The sequence below is a fragment of the Numida meleagris genome, chromosome 10, assembly GCF_002078875.1.
Source record: "Numida meleagris isolate 19003 breed g44 Domestic line chromosome 10, NumMel1.0, whole genome shotgun sequence".
In the NCBI taxonomy this organism is placed as follows: domain Eukaryota; kingdom Metazoa; phylum Chordata; class Aves; order Galliformes; family Numididae; genus Numida; species Numida meleagris.
The window spans coordinates 13479753-13502694 of NC_034418.1; the positions used below are offsets into that span (position 1 = coordinate 13479753).

Consider the following 22942-nt stretch of genomic DNA (forward strand, 5'->3'; position numbering starts at 1 on the left):
AGAAACAGCTGCATTTTCTATAAAGGAATCAATTCCCCACTTATTAAAAAAAAAGAAAAAAGAAAAGAAAAAGACATTAGAATTGTAAGAAACTTAATTTTATCTTACTTCACAAATTCCATCAATGCAAACATCATATTTATTAGGAGAACACAAGGTTCCATCCTTCACTTTGCTGGACATTGCAAAGAAAAAGTCAAAGTCTTCAGCTGTGCAGTACAATTTACATCTATCTTCCTCTGAGAGGAAAAAAAAAACACAAAGGAAGAAGTGTTAGTAGACCTGAGGCATGGCTTGAAAATGAACAAAAAAACAACGCAAAGCACCCGTTTCTTCCTGCATCCTAGATGACATTTGGCAGCTACAAGGATTAATTGTGTCATGACATATTAGGACCCCAAGATAGGTGGAATTAGAGCCAAATATAGTTTAAAACAATGTGTGGGTTTAATGTTCCACATATTCAGAGAATTAAGAGCTCAACACCAGTGTAAAAGCAGGCACATTCCATTAGCTTTGCTGATGTGGCCGTGATTTCAGCTCCACTTGTCCTCAGTTTCAAATTTCATTTTTTATTAAAAGAAATTGGGGATTGTAATAATTGTACTTAATGTTTATTACAATTTTAGAAAGATAGGATTGCACAAGTGTTCAGCTGGAAGCTAGCACTGGGACCAGGATTTCCCCTAAGCAAGGCACTTTTCCTCTAAAAAGTCCAAACCACTGTCAATCAAATTTCTTCTTACACACAGATAGTATATTGTGCTTATAGAGGATTGATAAATTTGATGCTGGCCAATACGGTGATGCTATTGTAATTGTTGACACAAAGCACAATTTTAATACAAATAAAGCAATATAAAATTTTCAGGAACATGAAATTAAATTTGAAACAGTATCCTTTTATTCATAAATAATCAGTTGGATTTTCAGCCCTGCTTAGCACTCCACATTCTACACAGGCAAGGCATCTGTAGCAGTTTGGAGAAAGAGCTCATGTTTTCAAGAGTATAATGGAGAACACTGATGCAAAGTATTTACAAAATTAAGACGTATAAATTAAAAATAACATTTAATTCCACAAAAGACAAGAGATAGTTACTGATACCTGAACTTTATAAAGATTTCTTAGTAAAAGATGACTTTAAAAAATGTATGCCAGTACATTACTTGTTCTTATGATTCTTATGGGACTGTACCAGTAGAAAAGTGAGAAGTTTGATTTATGGTTAGATTTTGAAATCTGAGAACATTCCAAAGGAAAGAAGATTCTGGTAGTATTACTGTGGGATCTCTCATTTCCCATGCAGAAAAATTAATGGAATTTTTGTTGCTGTCTATTGTTTTGGTTTTATACCAAAATAAATGGAATATAAAATTAAAGAAAGGGGCAGCAATAGCTAGGGAGTCATGCTAAGGACAAAGATTTACATTCTCAACCGGAATGAACTCTGCGTGTTCATACAGACGGTATCACATAAGAGGACGGATTCAACTATGCTGGAAAGCAAACATACCTCAAATAAGCCAACTGAATTTCTGTTTGCTTACATCAGGGTGATATTTGCCTAAGGAATATGGATGAATTGCAGCTGATAGCTTGCTTCCTGAAATTGCCTTTGTCCATCAAAGCTGTGGCATAATTACCTTCCACTTTAGTATATGGTTTCCATTTGTAGTACCATCCCCGGAAAGGTTTGCTGTTGTATTCTGCACACTGCTGGGCACGGAAGTCCAAACTACTTGCTGGACATGGCTGATTATTGCAAAGTTCATAAATACGACTGGAACCTTGGCAGAATTTGCCACCATACTGTGGCCTTAAAAAGAAAAGAAAAAATAATAACTGGCAACACCTGCTTTTTATGTGATTGGCATGTTACTTACATATTAACAGAGAAAATGAGAGGACATATTGTCTTAAGGAATCAGTATTTCTTACACAAACCGTTAATTTTCAAAGTTGCTAAAACCCAGCAAAGCGGTTGCCATGAATAATCTCCTTGGATCACTGCAAACTCAGCAAAGATGCAAACACCTAGAGGTGAACAATGTTTTCACTAATTAAACTGTATAGGGCTATTTGTATTGGCTGATTTTAGTCTTTTTTGTACAGCTATCCTTACTCCGCTGTAACACACAAATGAACACATGCAAAAATTGGAGGATGAAAAGAATGCATTCTGTTACTTTGCTAGTATCTTATGCTATCAGAATAATATGTGTGTGCATGCATTTGTTACCACTTGATCTATGCACATAGCTGTAAGCCAATGTAAAAATGTAAGAACTGCACTTTTTAAAGTGACTGAAGGGTCTCATAAGCTGCTGAGAAATATACTCACTCACTTTTTTTACTCCCTCTGGATCTCCTAAGAATCCACTGATGTTATTTTTGCAGTTCCACTGCTCTCAGATATGTATCTGCAAGCACTGAGCCAAGTTTTCAAAACCCCAGACTCTTAAGAACTTTGTCATATTATACTATTTCTTGTATCAAGTGAAAAAAAAAAAAGTAACTTCTGCACCTGCACACATCTATATTATGATATATAAAATTAGGAAACATACATACTTGGAAAATAAGCTATGATCTTTCAGTGGTTGCCATGACCATATTACACACACATTAGGGAAAAAATAAGACTAAAATATATGAGATAATAACATTAGACACAGTATCAGTTATTTAATAATTATTAGTAGTTAAGATAATTTTAAATACAAATGCTATTAAATATATATTTAAATATAAAATATTATATACAGATGATAGCTAAATGTATAGTTAATATAAAAGGTATGGTCCAGCAAGTATGATCAGCATTGCTTATTTAAAGCCTTAAAAAGCATACTATAACTGTAAACCATATCAAGTATCTCATGCAGCTTCTGACTGTGGAATATTACGGACACAGCTTGTGATGTGAATTTTAATTCTCACACATCTAACCCACTAACCAAGCTGGGGCTTGGTTCTAATGTTTTGAGTCAGCTTGGAACATGCACAATATCTGGATTTTCCATAATTCAGGGCTACAAAACAGTTTCTTAAAGGAAGAGTTGGAAACACTTTTCTACTCCATTTAAAACTGGGTTGAAGCACCAGAGAAACATGCTGTGGAAGAAACACTTTAACTGACCTTTCTTGTGGTCATCTACTACCTATGCTGATACCAGACAGTACAGCAGTGAAGGTCTTAAAAAGAGTCAGATTTTCTGACCTAGGTGGTGGCAATTCACTCCTTGAAGGGCAGGTAGGATGTGAAATATCCATGAAGTCAGGGAGTATTTGTGTTGACTTTCAGCTGGAGGGAGCTTGCAGTTAAGTCAGCCAAGTGTTGGGTTCTTACTCAAGTCTCTACAGATTTTCTTTCCAGCTTCAGCACATGTAAGATTTTTTGACTTCCTCCACCCCAGAGTATAAATCTGCTTTAAGTGTACAGAAAAGAAGCAACTTTCTTCCAAGTAAATGCCACCAAACAAACAGTATAATAGAATTATTTATGGCTAGATCATGATTTCTAGCCACAGGCTTGTATTTGAGGATGGTATAAAATTCCACCAAACTAGGGAAACACTGAAACAGGCATTCTGTTCTCCATCCCTGTCACAACAGTATTTTGATCTTACAGTACACTCTCATTACTGAAATTGCTGGCCAGAGAATTCATAGAAACATTTCCACCTTCCTTTTTTACATCAAGATGTCAGGAAGTGTTAAGTAATTCACAGGAAACTGGAGAGCTACAAAAACAAATTTCAGAGAAAAGGCTACTATCTACACTGATAAAATCACACTTCTGTTGGTTGGTTTATAACAACAGGTTTTGGCTTCAAGGCTAACAGAAGCTCTGTGAGTATAATCATGCTCACTGGTATTCCACTATAGCAGTATAGTGCTCCGAATGCAGATGGAGCCTAAATTTTCATCTGTGTACCTTCCCAGCTTTGGCATGTTCTGGTAAAGATCCTTGCATGAATAAATGCTGGTATAGCTGAGGCCTTACTGATGATAATTGGAGAAGGAAGTAATTAGGAAGGAAAGGACAGCAAAAAATCCATGTCCAAAAAATGAATTGTAAAAGGAGTCTAAGTACAAAACTGCCAAGCTCCACTTCATATAAGAATCAAATATTAAAACGCTACAAGTGCAACTGAAATAAATTCTGCAGTTTCTACCCTTTTTAGACTACACTTAATGAACAATGGAGGAAAATAAAGTGGCTGTTCATTGGAATGTAACACAGAGAGTGTAAAATCCTAGAAGTAATCTGATTGAGGAAAACATTTCATACACAGGGAATTACCCTGACATTTCTGGACTCCTATTTTTTTCCATGATTTATAATTACTTAAATTCAACTTCCTGTTCATATTATGATCATATTATGACAGTATCACAAAGCTGGACAATAGTTCTCTGCATGCATTCAAAAGCTCTAAAATGTCTTTCACAATCACAGGTATGACTGAGGTATTCATTTAAATCTCTCACTCTTAAGGTTCTTTCTCAGCAAAGTAGTAAATTATTTAACCTATTCGTATATTGGAAAAGTACCTTGATTGTAAAATGGATGAAAAACAGATCCACGAATTTACACTGGGACAAATTAGAGACATATAGTGATTTTAGCAAATCTTCATAGCCCTGTGTTCTACAGGTGAGCTCCATATGTGTTTGTTATTGTGAATTCACACGTAACTGAGGTGATCATTCAGAAGCCTTATCCAGAGCTGTTTGGATGTGGTCACAATGTCCATCTTACAATTATCAAACAAAAGGAAATTGAATTGGTTGGATATCATATTCAAGAGGTGAATTTCGCATACAAATATGGATAATGAGATTTTCATAAGCAGCAGCCTGGAGCTACATTCCTCACCTGTCTTTAAGCTCTTAAGTAAGGTGCGTCACCACTGAAATCACTGGAAACCTAGAAATTTCCTTCAGTGTTCCTAAGTCAGTTGTTCAGAAAAAATGGAGTACTAATCTTAAAAAAACACATTAGAATCCAGTCGGTTCTTCAGAGATCCACAGCTCCTGTCATAATCTCTTATGCAAATACATATTATTTATTGTCATTCTCAGAATTTTGCTATCTACAATCTTCTGTCAGGCATTTGAACAAAACAAACATCAGCTCCTACACAAACCTGGATTAGGAAAACTGAAATAAATATCTTACGTATGAAATAATACATATATTGAAATGTATAAACATCTGAAATATTTTTCAGAAGTTCAGAAAGAAAGGAATCATTATTCTTTGTTTATCTGTAGTTTTAGAAGTGAACAATGAACAGTCAGTAGGCTATAAATCTTTCCATATGGTTTAACATTGAAAATGGGTAGGATCATTTTTCTAATGATTCTACTTACATACGAAAGTTCTGTGATGTGAAATACGTTACCTGAATATTCATTCACTGTTATACATTGTTGTGTAGATGGCTTGTTTATAGTCCTTTAATTTAATCACTATAACTGTGAGGGAGATTTGTAGTTTATTCTCTTTGCTCTAACTGGATAAACACTACTGTAATAAAATTAAATTCTGTAGAGATACAGTCCAGTTCTGACATCTAGTCTTACATCAGGTTTTACAGTAGTTAGAACAGATAGATGACTCTGAATACAAGTTTTACATTCAAAATGCTATAGCAAGGCACATTTCAAGAAGAAGAGCTTTTGCGTTAACCTCATTTGAAATCATTATTAGTTATTACAACAAGCCAAACTGAAACATTCCAACTGATGTACATTCTTCTGCATCATGGAGAGGGCAACCTACATACATGCAAATTTAGCAGGAAAAACGGACTAAGGTAACAAAACCAAAATATATGTATGACAAAATTGAGACTCTTCATTCTCTTGCTAAATACTTTTAAAAATGAACCAATCCAACCAATTTGATGTATGAAAGACCACAGAGAAACAACAGAAAAGGTTGAGAATGCTCTGCTATGGATCTGTGAAGACTGACTGACTGAGGGTAATAAAGACTATTTAAACTAATTTACATTTTTGCATTTTCCCATGACATAATATATAAAGTGTGGATATTACTACTGTAGCACTCTATAGTAGGTATGAGGCTTCCTTACGGCCTCATATAAAATGTGTAATGCTTTCTTTTTATATTACTGTAGTTTAAATGCTGTTTTTATTGTGTATATTGTATATGTTATTATTCATATGTATATGCCTGTTAAAGTTTTGTATGAAATAGTGAAATCTTTTTTTTCTAGTAAGTTGCAGTTATTTGAGTACTTAGAAAGGATTTTGATCTGATAACATTTTATTTCTACCATGAAATAGTATTGTATGGAATAGTATTTACAGTGATAAGACATTCACTAGAGGAACAAACTAGCAATGTTTTATGAGTTACCATACAGTTCTATGGCTCAGCAACTTTATGACCTGTGAAACATAAAAGAACACAAAGAACATGGCAGGCATACAAAGTCATCCGTCTGCAACCATTTTGATATTGACTTTAAACATCTCTGGTTTATTATACAAGATAGTATGATCCCATCAGGAGTCTTTTAATAGCTTATAAGAATTATTTCACTTACTCTTAAATTATTAAGTGTGAATGTGTCTGTGTGGCATTTCTCTACTGCAGCAGGTGTCGGATAAACTGCAGTGTCACACAATAAATTCAGAAAGTTGGGCTGTATAGATGTTCCAGTGTTCTAGAAGTCTTCAGACAGCCACTACTTTCTACTAGCAGAACGTATGTCTGTCCTTCAGCTACTGAGTGGTTTTACTGGACAAGGAAAAAAGGCCTGAGAAGCATTTCACGCATATTATTTCTCCCAAGAAATGGACTACATTCTTTTTGTTTTCTTTTGTTTTAATAACATAAATAGTATAGAATTAATACCTTTTCATATCTATGTCTTACTTTGGATTGTTGCAGTGTCTTTCTTGATATGTGACCCCACCTCCACAAGTCCGAGTACACTGTGACCACTCAGACCAGGCAGACCAGTGGCCATTTACAGGCTTGGGTCCATGATCACCGTATTTGACACACTGTCCTCTTCGACACCACTGCCAAAAGAATGCCAAAAAATATCCCATCAGAGTTAGTGGTACCTAGTAGGTGCAAAACAGAAGAAAAAAAAAAAAAAAGGAAATGTAAAAGCTCAAGTGCTTTAGCCTAATAAATCAAATGTTTCCAGTTGAGATCTATGAGATAGTTCTCAGTATGACAAGAATTCTGAAGTAGGACATTGGTTAACACAGTGGTATACATAAGCAGAGTCCTAAAACTTGTCCAAGCTCTGAGTTTAAGATCTTTGAAGTACAAGTCTTCAAAACCGTGCTTTTGGAGAATATCTTTTTGGGTAATCTTACCAAAAAAATCCATGTTAATTGACGGTCTTGGGATGTCAGAACCTCAAAACCTCCCATGTTGTTTGAAAATTCTGCTAAAATGTTTTCCCTTTTGTCATTCACTTACCATATTTATACCACAAGCTGTTCCTTCTGCTGCTGGCATGAATTTTGTCTCACATCTATGACCCACTTTATGGCACCAGAGAGATTTGCAAATATCCTGAAAAGAAAAAGAAAAAAGTACTAATCCTTCATCACAAAGTTGGGACTTTAAGCTCCATTTTTTTCTTTTTATATAACTCTAAAAATCCTTTCCAGACTTCCAAGTTAATGCATAGGAGTAAAACAAGAACTTTCTCCTTTTGCCACATCCCATGAAAGTTTTCATCAAAGCTGTATTACCTGTTCATTTCCTTAAGTATAAGGAAATAAGCATAAGTAGGCAAGGACTTGGGTCTTATGTATTCAACTCCACTCCTTATGACTCCTGGAAAGAACAAATTTCCCTTTGAAACTTCCCTGGAAGGTGATATCCCTTAAAGGAGGCCATAGCCTTCAAATTAAATTGCCAAGCAAGGTAAGGTAGACAAATAGCCCTGGCCTCTGGGAACCTCAGTGTTATTTTTATGTACTTATAGTGTCACAAGAATATCAGTAGGTACCTTTACAAAGCTGAGGTTGCACACTTTTGCTCTCATTCCAAATTGCCATTTGCACTGAGTGTCAGCATCATACATCTGCCCTGGCAGTTTGTCAGGGTATTTATACTGTCCAGTTTGCTTAGGTTCATCAATCAGGCAGGCAGCTTGAGCTGTACTATAATGAGAAGGTATAGTAATTATGACTATGATCTTTATATCAAAACAATTTGCTACAGTATAGCAAAAACACATACTATGGTATACAGTACTTTTAACTAGCTTTGTACTCATGTACTGAAATAATAGCTGGTTGCAGGAGCCAAAAGATCTTGACACATCTTGTTGGTAGCCTGACCTGCAAACTTTTATGGAAGTAGGAATTTCCAGGCTTTGGGACTATTGTGACAAGAAAGACTGATATCACATTCTTCAGTTCTCTTCATTTGCATGTAACCAAGAACAAGTTAATCTGTTCTGCTTCTTTCCCTTAAGTGGGTTCCCAAAATCAGGAATCAATGGAGACAACATAGACACTAGCTCATTTCAGCATTCACTTCATGTGGATTGACAAACACAAGCCTGCTGCAGCTTGTTTAAAAGCATCACTGAATAATGCTAACACTCTGGAGAAATAAACTGCATCTTTCTCTTTTTTTCTTTTTACTCCAGAATCAGTGTATGAAAAACTGAAAATGTCCATACTTATGGCATGAGTTAGATCAAGAGAGAAACTCCAGGGAGAAAGCCCACTAATGTTAATTCACATTTTCTAACGAGTTTGGTACCACCGTGTCTGCTCTCTTTTGTGTTTGCTTCCTACTAATTCTCTAATAAACCTAGTTGCTGACAGGAATGCCTGGGAAGGAATGATATGCCAGTCATTAGTGTAGGATATTCATAGAGGGTGAAATTCATTCTTTTGAAATGAGGCAGGACAAAGGCACTTAAATACCATACCACCTATATGCCTCAAAAGTCCAAGTGTGAGAGCTCAAATAGTGCACTGGTTTGAGTACATCTTAAGAGAGGTACATTTCACACTTAAGTAATTTCTACGTCTGTTCAAAAGTTCAAGCTCAGTTAGTAAGATACATTCCCTGGCTTTGGCCCAGATTTACATCTGACCTACCTGAGAAATTTGTTGAGATACTGCCTGCTGCATACAGACCAAGAAAACACTCCATTGTTTCCTGTGAGTGTGGGAGACATAATATTTCCCTCAGCTTTTCTACAAGGATTTCCTTCTCCATCATGAATCATACCAAAGCTGAAAATGAGCCATACATAAGAGTGAAAATGTAGATTAATCAGAAGCAAGAAACAATTTGAGGCAGGAGAAACATATTACAGGCAACACTTCTATGATTGAAATCCACAAAGGGTTGAAAATAGGCATAAACCACCACAAAAATGACAGTTATTATGAAACAAGCTCCATTTAGTAGTGTTCAGATTTTACCGCCTTCAGTCTAATTAGAAAAAGATAGTAATTCTTCAAGAAAGACCCATATTGGTGATGAATAGGAGCTCTGTAGTGTGAGCTCATGACAAGACAGTGGCATCTAATTACCAATTGTAGACTGTATCAGAAATTTTACATTTAACCATTTCTTATTTTTTCATGAAATCCTGCCTGTTTGTTTTTTTATGAATTGCAAGTGAAAGTTACTAACATCTGTTTTATGGTGCATCTAAAATGAGCGGATGCATTCAGTCATGAAAGCGTTTCCGTGTGCTTTATAAAAATAACTATTGCTCTTGGCCACCTTGTTGGACATCCCATAACAAGCCAACAACTTATGGTACTTGGAGTCAACTGCCTCTCACTACTAATGATATTGCTCTTGGAAGGAACTCTTAGGGGCAATAGAGAGAAGAAATCTACTATGTCACCTTCTTAATAAGCATGTTCTGCAGATTAACAGATGATGAATTCCATGCAATATCATGGCAAAACAGAAATATTATAAGACGTTCACAGAATCACAGGATTGTAGGGGTTGGAAGGGACCTCTAGAGGTCATTGAGTCCAACACCCCTGCAAAGCAGGCTCCCTACAGCAGGCAAAAAGCTGTTGTTCTTTGTCTTTGCAGTCTTAAGTCAAATGGGACAAATCAATGCCAAAATCAGGTTTATACTCTAGGCACTCTATTTTGACATCTCCAAAATACTAAGTACCTTATAGGGAAGAATAAAAGGTCAGTCAACCAAACAAAAAAAATGAACTGATGAGTTGTGCAGATAACTGTAGTATAGAAATTACCCCAGAGCCACTACTATTACTAGTTAAGGATAGCATGTAAGGCCAATTGAGGAAAAAGTACATAGTATATAAAGAAGCACTTAGTAGCATTAATAACAAGTAAGCAATAATAAAAGCCACACTGAAAATGATAAATGATGTGGTGCTTATGATTGTAATAAATTTAATTTTCAGGCTTTGTTTAACTACTTCATATTTACTAATTGTACAGGACATCTGTGAATTTCAGTATGTTTTGAATAGAAATTTCATAATCTGTTACTTTAACATTGTAGTACATTGGCAACTTTATAAATGCCATGTGTGCATGTGCAGGGAATATCCAATTTACTGGACTCAATCCTCTATTATACATCATTGCAGGCTCATCGGTTACTGAATGTGTTGCCATCAACTGTGGCTCCAAGCTTGCTAAAATATATGGCTCATTCTATAAATGGACAAAAAAAAGTCCCAACTGAGCTTATATTTTATAATTCTTTATAAGATACAAGCTTTGTTCACATGCTTTGCAGCCAAAGAATCCAGTTTTAATATCCACTGACATAATGGGCTCTGAACTCCCAAAGAAAATGTTAAACTTTCAGGTAAAGACACAAAGTACTTAAATGAAACCACAAAAAGTGTGCAACAAAGAGGTGTGTAACTTTCAAAGACACACAATGAATGAAATGAAAAAACTCCAGGAAATGTCCCATATGCAATATCTTGTCAAATAAATACTTTTTACCATAGTATGAACCTTCATTAATCGCTACAGAACGTCACTTGTTCTCCAACACAAACACCCAATATCAGAGCACTCCTTAACCTGTTATATAAACATGGATCAGTAGACAGAGATCCTGAATTTTCAGAATTGCACTGAAGTTCCTCACACCGTTAGATAATGAAACTGAGTACTCTCCCAAAGCTGCATTCTGCGTGATTGCTAGGATTTCCAGGCAATAGTTTCGAGGACATTTTTCTTCCACAAATCTTTGTATCACAGAGACCAAGTTCTGTCATTTTACACTTCACACTAGGTAGTCTCAGGAACATACGATAATAAAGCCAGTTTGTATCTGGGGCAGATTTTTTCCAGAACGTAAGATGCACATCATTAGGTAAGAGTATGAAAGTATACCAAAGGCTACGTAATGTAAGAATCAAAAGCAGTAGTGGAGAAGAAAAAAAAAATCAGCATTGATGAAATTCCAAGTGTAATCTCTCAAAGACAGTAAGAACAAAACAAATAAGAAGGAAGGAGATTAGTCTACTGAAGGGGGTAATTCTTGCAAAATAAGCTATGGGCATGATTCTCTCCATAATACTGATTGAAGGGCATTAAAAATCTACTGAGGTCAGTGAAATTGCATTAGTGTGGCAGGAAGATCAAGCCCTATGCATTTTACATATTTGGTCTTACTGAAAGCATTGGCTCTGTTCCCATGGACTTCACTAGTAGCTGGATTATTCCTTAATTCCTTGTTTCCCTTCAGATGTACAGGAACTTGTGAAAGGGTCACTCATGTAGACATTAGGTCATAGTATATACTGTAGAGCATATTTGTACAATGAAAACTAAATAGTCCTGATTCAGTCATGCAGAATTAGAAGCATTCATGCCTTCAGCAAACAGCAGAATACAGTAGTACTGCTTTTGAAAGATACTATGTGCAGAAATGTTTCTGTACAGAAAAGTGACCGTATGTCCATGCTTTCTCTAAGCCTTGATTTCAGGTTTGTTCCACATAGAGAAGTGATGCCTTCTATACTGCCAGTGGTTAGTCAGAATTCAAAGAATCACAAAGTCCTCGGGGTTGGAAGTGACAGATCTAGAGATCATCTAGTCCAAATCCACTGCTAAAGCAAATTCTCTAGAGTAGGTTACACAGTAAAGCATCCGTTCACTTACAAATTTAGGTACAGAAGGAGCAGGTAAGACTCATGAAAAATAACTTACTTGTGTCCAGATTCATGAGCAATTGTAAAAGCCAGTCCAAGGCCTGTATCTTCATTAATGGTACAACTACGGTATTTGCTGCACATACCACTGATAGGTGCAAATCCTGAAGGAAGGAAGCAGTAGAAAAGGTTGTTCTCTACAGAACTCTAAACACATATATCATCTGCATTGCTCATAATAAGCCATTCTGTCATGGTGCATAAAGATGCAAGATGGGTTTCTTCTTCACCACATTGTTATGGAAATGTTTAAACCAGACTTTTATTTGACAGTAAAGGAGATCCTGTATAAGAACTAAATGCAAATCAAACCTAACCGTCCAAAATGCACTTTATTGCTAAAGATTATTCTTGGCCCCTACATGTCTTTACTGCTCCCAAATAAAGGAGGAGTCTCGTTCAAAATGGGCAGGTAATCACAGAATAAAATATAAAATAAAATAAAAAGTCAAAACAAATAAAATCAGAATGGCTTGTAAATATTTTCAAAATCCCAAATATTCCTTTTAGAGGTGACAATTCAGAAGAATGTCTTCAGGTAGCTTATTTTGCCATTTTTGCTGATGCAATAATACTAGAAATCTTTTCCTTCTTGGTACTCCAAAGAAAATATGTAGTAATAATACTGTTCTTTCCTGTTCAAGAAGTCTAACATTATATGCAAAAATAACCTGTCTTATTTTAAGACACTTCAGTCTCTATGAGTCAAGATGTTGCTGTTGATATCCAGAATTTTTCATATCATACCTAAAGTATCACAGGGCTCATTTTTCCAAGAGCAGATATCAAAACCTGTAAGCAAGATGGCATGGTCGTGGCGCTTTCCATTTTTCCCAACCAGAGCGGACTGCCATTGACAAAAGCTATTCAGTGACTGGTCTGCATGGTGGTTAATCAGTAATCCACCCTGGAGGTATTTCAAAGACACAGAAATAAGGTGTTTCCATCAGTACTTGAGAAAGATGACTGAAGGAAGAAGAATTGGTTAGGGAAAAGGGATTTGGGTTTTTTTTTTTTGTATATGAATTTATGCATTCCTATATTTACTGTTTGTGAGGATCAGTTGATGGATGAATGTATTAGAATTACAGAATAAAACTGAAGCATTCCCCAGACACATAGATATTTCCAGAGTCAACGGCTGGAATTACAGCATACAAATACATTTGATTTCCAATAAAGCTGAATACTAAAACATTTTCAACTTTGTGATTAAAATGTGTGAATACTTCCTGGCAGGACAAATATTATCCAGGTAGATGAATCCCTCACAAATTTCTTTTCATCAGAAAGGTTTTTTCTTCTTCTCTTTCAGGAACATTGCCAAAACAGTTGGCTCCATTCCTGCTTCTGCTACAAGCTATCTACATTTTGGGACTTTTGACTCCTTCCTCTTCTAATCATCACACTGGTGAGCTTTGATCAAAACCTTTCTATGTATTTAAATAATTCTTAATTAGATTTCTCATTACAGCTCTCTTCAAGAAAATGCTAGAAACTGTTAAGTTTTATCTTAAGTTTCTAAAGAGCATTTAAATGAAAATGAAGATTTAGTATTAAAAAAGGAAAAAGTGAAATGTAAAAAACATGCTTTTTGAGGTTTTTGTTATTTCAGTTTTCGTCTCACATTTTATGTCATAACAAACTTCTGATGAAAGTTCATGTACATAACATGGGAATATACAATGCTCCCTGTGAACAGTATGAAACGAAATATACACCACAAAAATTCACAACTTACAGGCTCTTGTTCCAAAAGAAGGAGGCTCACAACGATAATGTTTATGTCACTTCCAATTGTTCCATCTTTAAACAGACTAGAAACCTGCAATGATTATTGAAGAAGAAACATCAACTACATACATAAAAAATCTTTTTTAAGTAGACTAGACATATCTATTTAGTTATCACATTCAGCTTCAATTTTCAGTACATTAATGGAATTATATAACTTGTAGGATTAATCCAAACACAGAATTATGCCCCAAACCGCTCCACTTATTCAGAAAACTTGAAAACCTTCTACTGATTCCAGTGGGCTTTGTTCTGTCCTTACTCTGTTAGATCAAGTGTAATCAATTTCAAGTTCTGCAGTACAGAAGTAAAGAACACAGCCACAAAGGAAAACATATTTCTAGATAAATTATATTATTTTTCTCACTATAAATTTGTAGTTAACCTTTTTTTTTAGTTTCAAGGAGTGACATCAGACTAAACAGAGTAAGACTTATCAAATTAAATAAAAGTTTTTATTTCAGCATGTCTGACTTTGTACTACGCAAAGCATATTTTAGAATTTAACATTTCAAAATATTTTCCAAATATTTATATTCTTTACACTACAGTAATGTTGCTAGAGCTGTGATAATTTAAAAACCTATTTTTAAAAAGCTTTTTGACCTAATTAATACATTAGATGAGACCTGAAGAAGAGGTTGTGTAAGGTGTGCATGCTCTTTTTGGTATCATCATTTGTCTAATGATAGATATGAGTCCAACATGACAATATTCCACAGGAAGAACATACTTCAAGTACCTCAGATCTTACCATATTCATAACTGTTAAAATATATGTTGTTACATTTTCCTTGCCATGTTTCTCCAACATTTTTTTATCTGCCACAACAAGAGTTTCAACATTTAGACTTCCATTTTTCTGAATTTTAGCAGATGATCTTCTGAACCTAGCAGAAGTCCCATATTCATCTGAACGAATATATGTCTCTTCTGTGGGCGGCTTAGGTGCATCTGAAAGGAAATAAAACTCAGTTTGGGTAAGGGTTCAGATCATTCGTGAGCAGTTTCATCAGATACGGAAATAACACAGATTTAGAGCCTTAGATTATTTTTACAGTATGTAATACTTATGAGTAGGAAGGTCTTGTATATTTATTAAGAAGATCTGATTCCTTCTTCGGGGTAGGATGATTACAAGAAGACAAAGAAATAGGAAAACCACGTACATACATAGTGTAAAATAAATAAATAAATAATAGAATAAAATGGTAGCATCTGTGGCAAAAAAAAAAAAAAAATAGAAAAAAGAAAAAAACCACAAAATTTTTAACAGAATACCTTCATTTGTCCTATCCTGAGGTGTTTGGGATGTGCTACTTATGTAGCAGGGTTCATAAAAAAGCTCCACAACAGATTTCCACTACCAGCACAGAAAGGGAATGCACACCACAAAAGTAGGATTATTGTATTTGTATTTACATGTCCTGTAGACTAATCTACAAGCAGTAGAGTTTTGCTCTTGGATTAGCTTCACTGCTGCTAATAGAACCTAAGCAGAAATATGTTGCAAGCATAATCTACTGACTACAGTCACTTCTCATGATCTAAAGCCATACAGATTGTGAGGAAGAGTTTGAAAGATGATTAACTGGCTTTTCTCGCTCTTACAAATTCCCAGCACAGGAAATTTTGAAAGACAGTGGGTTGGTCAAGCTACCTTTATGACACTAGAAGTGGCAGGATGCTCTTCCCTCCTACTGTTCAGCAGACTTTAATTCATTCCTAGGTTAGGATAAATTAACCTTGAATACAGGCAGTGTTAATAGCAGAGAACTGCCTTCTGTACTGCTGCATACTCAGTGCTTATGCATTCGTTTATTCCAGCTAAAATGTTCTATTCCAGGTGGCCAAACTAGATGTTCTCATTTAATACAGGAACCAGCGCTGTGTAAAAGCTGAGGAGGTCATGAATTATTCTGAATTTGGACAAGCAGTCATACAGGATAGAGTGAATAAGGTGTAAGACCACAGTGAACAATGCAAATAAAATAAAACACCCCAGAGCAGATGAGCTATTGTAGCACCATTTCATTTGCTATGAAGCAGTCAGCAGGAAAACCAGACACAAGGGAAAGGCCTCCTGTATGTAATGAGGTAGCTTTGACCCACATCAGAATGCAAAAGTTTACAATTTGAATCACAGACTTGTGCATCTGGCATTTGAGGCCTAGCTTTCAACTCAGGGAAGAGAAGGACTTTCGAAGAAGCACTCAATTTTTAAAAAGCAGTTTCCAGTCTTCAAATAGGCCTTAGTCTCAGACAGCCATCATTTCCACTATCTCCTTTCTCATTCCTTCCCTTCTACTTGTTTTCTTCTCTGTATTCCCTTTATGGCTTTTGGAAAAGGAACTTGCTCAAGTAGGAAGCTGGAAGAATATAACTGGACTGACAGTATCTTCAATACTGTATGCAATCCTAAATCCAAAAGACCCTTATTAAGAAACTCAACTCAGAAGCAGACCAGCTTTCAAAGAAAATCAACTGAACACTCTAAGTACAGATATAGAGTCCAAAGGGACTCTAAAATGCTCAGAATTTGGGGGCCTAATGAAGGACTCAGAATAGACCTTGGCAGGATAATGTGTTTTAAAATGTTTTCTAGGAAGTGGCTCCAAAATTTTATTTAAACAGTTTACTTAGGAGGTTCTTTATGAAGATCTCAGTTGCTGAAAATTTCATTATCAGATGGTGAGTTCTGAAAGATTTATTCTCCATCCTTCATAAGTGAATGATTTGGAAGGCTTCTCCATCTTTAAGCCTAATAATGTTTCCCCAAACTAACGGAACAGCTCAGGGACTATCTGTGCAAAAGCAGCAGCCTAAAACAGAATAATTTACTGAAAGCTATGTAAATGTCAAAAAAATTAGGCAAGGGATCTTTTAATCTAAGTAGAGAAAAAGTAAACTAAACAGTGATTCTGATTGCTTAATAAAAAAGATTATGAAATCAATTTGAAGGAATTATCACATTCCCCATATCTATTTCCCTTTATAGCCATACTACTTAAAATTATTACATCTCCATCACAAAGCTGAGTATGAACTGCAGGTATCACCATACAGTCTCTAAAAGCCACTATCTCAAAAAAGGAGAGAAAGTTTCCTTACATACATTTCTTGCGACGTCCACAAAAATGTTGCTTTTGAAACCTTCCATGGTGGTAACCATTCGCTTGCGCATGATACTTGTGGTAAATGTGAGTTCTATGATGGCCAAGAGAAAAGGATTTGGGATTGGAATCTACTGTGTACCGGTGCACCTTTTCTTCTGCTGTTCGTTTATATAAGACATGAGGATGATGTCCAGCAGGTGATGTGTAGTTGTGCTCCTGCGCTAGCTGCTGAGGTAATGGAGATATAAGGAATTCGATCTTCCGTGTCCTTATCAAACCTGACTAAAAAAAAAGCAGCACAAATTAGAGGAAGATTGTCAAGGTTCACAACTGGAACATGCTAGCTCTGAAAGTGATCTTCCAAAGCCTCTAGACAGACTGAAATGTGCTCCTCTAATTAGACTTACTTGACATTTAATCTTGATAGTCTTCCCAATTAAACATACGTTGTTTCACTTTGAAGATGGCCAAGTTTCATGTTTGGTAACGCGGAGAACAGGAATGTTGTACCCCACAGCATTAGCACAGCACTTTCACACAGTGTTACAATTAACTTTTTAGGCAATATTAATCCTGGCATAAGGATATTATAAGTAGAAATCTAAGCACATTATGGTACAGCGGTGCAAAAATAAAGCTTCTAAAAATTTTAGTACCATCATTCAGTGATCAACTGTCAACAATTTAATCAACATATAGCAGTTCACAATTTTTGCCCTCATACAAGAAAAAATTGATCAGTGAAATCAAGAATCTTATCGTTTTCTTTCTTGGAGCCCTAAAAGACAGAAGTATGGGAAATCTATGTTCTACTTTTCACATAGTGTCTACACATAAAAATGCACATGTGATGAAGTGTTTCCAGGATCAGGGCCAGAGAAATGTGGGTGGCACTGAGGAAGTATTTCCATGCAGCTCATTAATCAGTTATGATTTTATTTCATTTCTTGGTTTTGTAAAACATGTAGTAATAAACACTCCTTTTTACCAAGTCAAAACCCAAGAAGTTTCATCAGGTAATTCTACTGCATTATATACCTAATACTAGATACAGATTTTTGTTTTGGATCAATGAAGCTCTACCACATGCCAACACTCTTCTGCCAAAATTGACATCCCATGGGAACAACATATCTCTAATACTTCAGAAAAATATGTGCAGTCAAACAAATGTCAATTACAAACCATCTTGTCCAACATCTTAAGTCCTAGCTCATGATTCCATCTCCTTTCTCAAAAGGCATTCTCTGAAATGTGCATATTAGACAGGTATCATCTATTCCCTTCTGAAATTGATGCTTTTCTTTAGCCAAAACTCCTGCATCCAGAACGCCAAGGTTATCCAAAAGAGAGCAAATTTTAATGCCTTATACAAGCCCTCTATTTCTTAAGGATTTTTGAAATTTTCTGCACTTTCAGAACTGTTTCCCATGAGGAAAACTCAACAGAAAATGCAAAGCAAGGGAAGATGAAAAATTACATGTAAAATCTTCACATCTTTAACTGTCTACTAAGTCAATGCTAAAACTGAATTTAAGTTTATTCCAGTTAGAAAGATATTTCAGAGATATAAAAGCTCTCCGTAGTCTATAGTCAGACACTATGCACTCTTCAAAGAAACTCACTTCTGTTTTACCAAATCAACTGCGTCTTCATCATACTCCCCGGTACTGAGTCCTAATGATAGCACTCTTAAAATCATATTGTGTTTTTCATTTTGACAACATAAGAGATGCCATATCATTAACAGGGATGGTCTAATTGCCTCCTGAAAATTTATATGAAAATAAAAACAGATCATATTATGATTCACAATTTACCCCCTCTCCTTTCTTCAACACAAATTCATAATAATATATCTCATCTACTTGACATTCTAAATAAAGGTTAAAATTGCCTCTGTCAATAAAAGAGAGGCAACATAGACAAGAATTTAGTTTGTGTGCTCACTGCAATAAGTTGGCATATTTCAAATGTCAATTCACATTTAGTAATGGCAAAGTACATTCCTGTAGGAAAGAAGACTAATATTTTAATCCTTGTGATGCCATTACACAATTTAAAAGTGGTTCTGTGAGGCAATCTTTATCTGCTGAAGTGCACTGGTAACTGTGCAGAGCTATTTTTTTTTCTTCCTGCTGGAAAAAGGAGATGTAGTAAATCTGTTTTTTATTTCCCCATTTTAAAGGTTTCCACATCTGAAATTACTCCTGTAGGATTCATTTTGTAAATGAATCAAACCATATGGAACAAAGGGTTTTCTGCATTTTCCTATAAGAAACCATCCCTGATGTACACCAACTTGCATCAATGTAGCCCCAAATGTAATTTCTGTATTTAACATCATAAAGGCAGATTAAGAATTGTGGTGGTGGGGGGGGGGAAAAGCAGACTGAATTCTGGCCCCTGTACTTGCATGCATATTGCTCCACCACTATATAGGCGGTAACCGAGTGACTTACAAATGTATTCGGTTTTTTTTTCCACCAGGAATGATCCTGAATCTCCCATAAGATTTCTTTTCTTTGGGTCTTAGATCAGATGCATCCTCCAAATGGTAACATCTAGTCTTATTAAGTTGTCAAGAAGAAAGGGGAAGTGCCATGCAGCAGTCTGGACACTCACTCAGTTACAGATCATTTTCCATTTCTTTCAGGTATGGGATGCTTTCAGTGACTCACACTGAAATAATCTCTTTGGTAATTCAAAAGTAATGCTGAGAATGCTGACCTGGCTTCTGACAGAGGCATTCCTTTGGATTGGTGCAAAGTGGGCAGCTGGGCAGTAACTGCCAGATACCTTTCTTGTAGGTTCTTGAGAGACTTAGGTAAAGTAAAATGGTCTACGACTGTGGTCATGTTGTCTGGAAACTATGCCAGCTGAAACATACTGGAGCACAGAGGCAGGACACTAGCACAGAATCATCTTTTCTAACTTCCCACTGCTAAGGAATTTCAGCTCCTTGAAGTAGACCTGGTTTTGGCTAGCCTGTACTCCTGGGCAGTCTCAGTGTTCTTTGGAATTTTTCCTGCACATACATGAAACATCACTGTAATCATCATTTAGATGCAATACATTTATCCAGCTCAAGTAGTTCAGTAGATGAACAAATATTGTCACGGAAATTTTAAGTATTAGGTTTTCATATTGCCAGCACAGCTTTAAGTATACATTTGCTTTTCCTTGAATTAGACGTCAGTGATACCTTTCCATTAATTTTGTTGGGTTTGGGACCCAGCAAGAAGAGGAACAGATAGGTCCAACCCCCTTTTTTTTTTCTTCAGAATCTCTGCACTTAGAACACCATGAGAGAAAGCAGTAAGGCAAAATCTAAAATTTTTAACAAGTCTAGACAACACAGCATGAAATTGACTGGGGACTCCCTCTCTCCCACTGTGGCTATCATTAGCAACAGCAGTGACTGTGAGAATACAGTGGGAAGGAAAACCCAAGAGACTGCTCAGTTGGAATCTGCTGTTCTCTTGTTCTTCCTTCAAAACACACATTTGCTGTCCTTCCATAAAGGATATTCGATGCCACTGGGAAATAAATTGAAAGACATACATTGATCTATGCCCGGAGCAAATAATTCAGAATCAATACATTGGAAGAACTTGCAGTTTGTTAGCAGAAAAAATGAGAAAAGATGAGAAGGCAACATTCTTCCCACTCATTATGTGTTATGAAATGTTTGCCCAGCTTTGGGCTAAAGAAACTTTCAGACAAGAATACATCTTCATAAAATTCCTAAGTATCAGGGGGTTATCACCAAGGTAAGGCACTAGTTCCATTTTCTTGGTGCAGTTCAAAAGGAGGACAAATCTCAAAATGAAGTTCAGAGATGGGAAATGATAAAATTTCAGCTTCAAGTTATTTTAATATTACATTAGAATAAAAACTGAAGAACAAGGGGAATTCTTTGAACCACTGAAAGTTCATCTTAGCTACTAAAAACCAGATAAATCTTCCACTGGTTTCAAACTCACACAGTAGTTTTGATAGAAAAAGGCAGAAAAATACATGTTAGAGTGAGACCATCTGTTCTCATTTTGCCTTTTAGTAGAACTGCAAATGGCTGCTTCCATTTGTCTTCCTCTGTGTTCTTAGACTGAGTGAACAACGTTGGAGCTAACCAGCCAGTAAATCTAATTCATTTGGATGTTTCAGCATCTCTAAAAACCATACCCTCCTTAAGAAATGCAGTACTGACAGTGAGTGATACACCACGTAGAGGAGCATTTTCAGAACTTCTATTTCTTGCCTGTATTTAAAAACAAAAACAAAACAAAACAAAAAAACCCTACACTCTGAGATAGTAAGGAAACCTCTGCTCCCAGCCAGAAGAGTCTCATGGCTATCAGTTCTCTATTTGGATATAAGGCCCTTTCATTAAATGCTGATAACATTAAATGCAACAGCTTGGCTACACACATAATGAAGTTACAAGAGTTTCATAATTGAGATGAAAAATCCATGTAGTGAGGTAAGAAGCATAAGGAAATGAAACTGAAAATTAAAATGTGAATAAATGAACTGTGATGTCTCTGCTTATCAAAACTACTTAATACAGACTGATGCAAAATTGAATTATAGTTCGTATGCAGAGGAGTATCTAAACTAAACCAAGTGCTAAAAAATATGTACACAAACTACCTAAGCAATATTACTCATTTCCAGAATGCTTTATTCAATATTAGGAGTATATAATAAAATTAAGTGTTAAAAAACACTTTGTCATAACTGGCGGCCGCTAAGACTACGGCCAAAGAAGTTAATGAATCCTATACTGCTAGGTGGGTGTGCATGTAATCAAGATGAAAACTCTCTAAAGGAAGAGTTAAATGTAGTTTCACACCCATTAGAATAGTTCCAGATATTCATGAAAAGTTTTAAGAGATTTGACACAAGGCCAGTTGAAATTGGCATAAACCTTTACACAGACATCAGTGGACATGGATCCAAGACTTCTGTTGTGTTATTTTCCAACTGTCCAGCTCTTAGAAAACACAAATCACTGATTCAAACATCTTAACGAGAGTTACAGCACGTATCAGAGGCGCAAAGTACAGCTTTTACTTCCACTTCAATAAAAGTGTAAAAGAAGAACTTTCTTGAAATAGACAGAATAAGAACAGATGACCTAAGAATGGTTGCTGGTTATTTAAAATTATCTGAGGTCCACAACCACAAGTTGCCTTTTATGTAGTATTCCCATTATCGTATTTTTGGGACCTTCTAATGTCACAGCATCCTGCAGTCTTTTCTCATTCTTTTTGTAGTGAAAACTCATGAAATCATCTTAGCTGCAGTTTATTTTAATCAAAGCTAAAAATTCTTCTTTTCTGCCCTGAAGCGCTGCTAAGTTTCTGGTCATTTAGCATCACAAATGAAACACCAGAGACCTATCTCTGCCACCAGTGGCTTCCCTTGCTGGAAGGAGGGAATGTCCTCATTCACATGCACAACCTGTGGCATTTCTCTGCAAGACCATTTCCTGTTGTGGAATAATGAGCATCTTAGAAGCAGAAAGCGGATATGATGGTAATCCACAGATCATGAAGCTATTCACACAACTTAGAACTACCAGCCAACAGCCATAAATTGCCATAGGGCCCAGACTTGCCTCTAAAATTGGGTAAATGTCTGTTTTTAAAAACCAACACACTGTACTGCATGCTAGAAAAAGGGAGAGGTCTCCCAAAACACTTGTACTTCTGCTCAGACTCCACCAGGATGATGGAGAGATGAGTCCTTTCCCTCAGGTTTTATAGGTGGATAATGGTGGTCTTTTCACGAAGAACAGAGATGATCTTCGTGTTTGAGA

The 22942-nt window shown here is 36.0% G+C and overlaps 1 protein-coding gene across 6 annotated transcripts in view; it reads right to left on the minus strand.

Annotated features, from left to right (window-relative positions):
* The window catches only part of ADAMTS18 (ADAM metallopeptidase with thrombospondin type 1 motif 18), a 69592-nt gene that overhangs the window by 24788 nt on the left and 21862 nt on the right, over window positions 1–22942 (minus strand). For 3 of the 6 annotated variants that reach the window (XM_021408801.1, XM_021408805.1, XM_021408806.1), the window contains exons 4-14: window positions 17118–17400; window positions 14757–14956; window positions 13950–14033; window positions 12956–13115; window positions 12207–12312; window positions 9128–9265; window positions 8020–8173; window positions 7482–7577; window positions 6921–7114; window positions 1648–1820; window positions 109–239 (exon numbers count right to left, since the gene is read on the minus strand). In XM_021408801.1, coding sequence (XP_021264476.1) covers window positions 109–239; window positions 1648–1820; window positions 6921–7114; window positions 7482–7577; window positions 8020–8173; window positions 9128–9265; window positions 12207–12312; window positions 12956–13115; window positions 13950–14033; window positions 14757–14956; window positions 17118–17400 — 1719 coding nt within the window. Of the gene's footprint in view, window positions 1–108; window positions 240–1647; window positions 1821–6920; window positions 7115–7481; window positions 7578–8019; window positions 8174–9127; window positions 9266–12206; window positions 12313–12955; window positions 13116–13949; window positions 14034–14756; window positions 14957–17113; window positions 17401–22942 lie in introns of all 6 variants that reach the window. The other 3 variants (XM_021408802.1, XM_021408808.1, XM_021408807.1) reach the window with 3 other exon arrangements.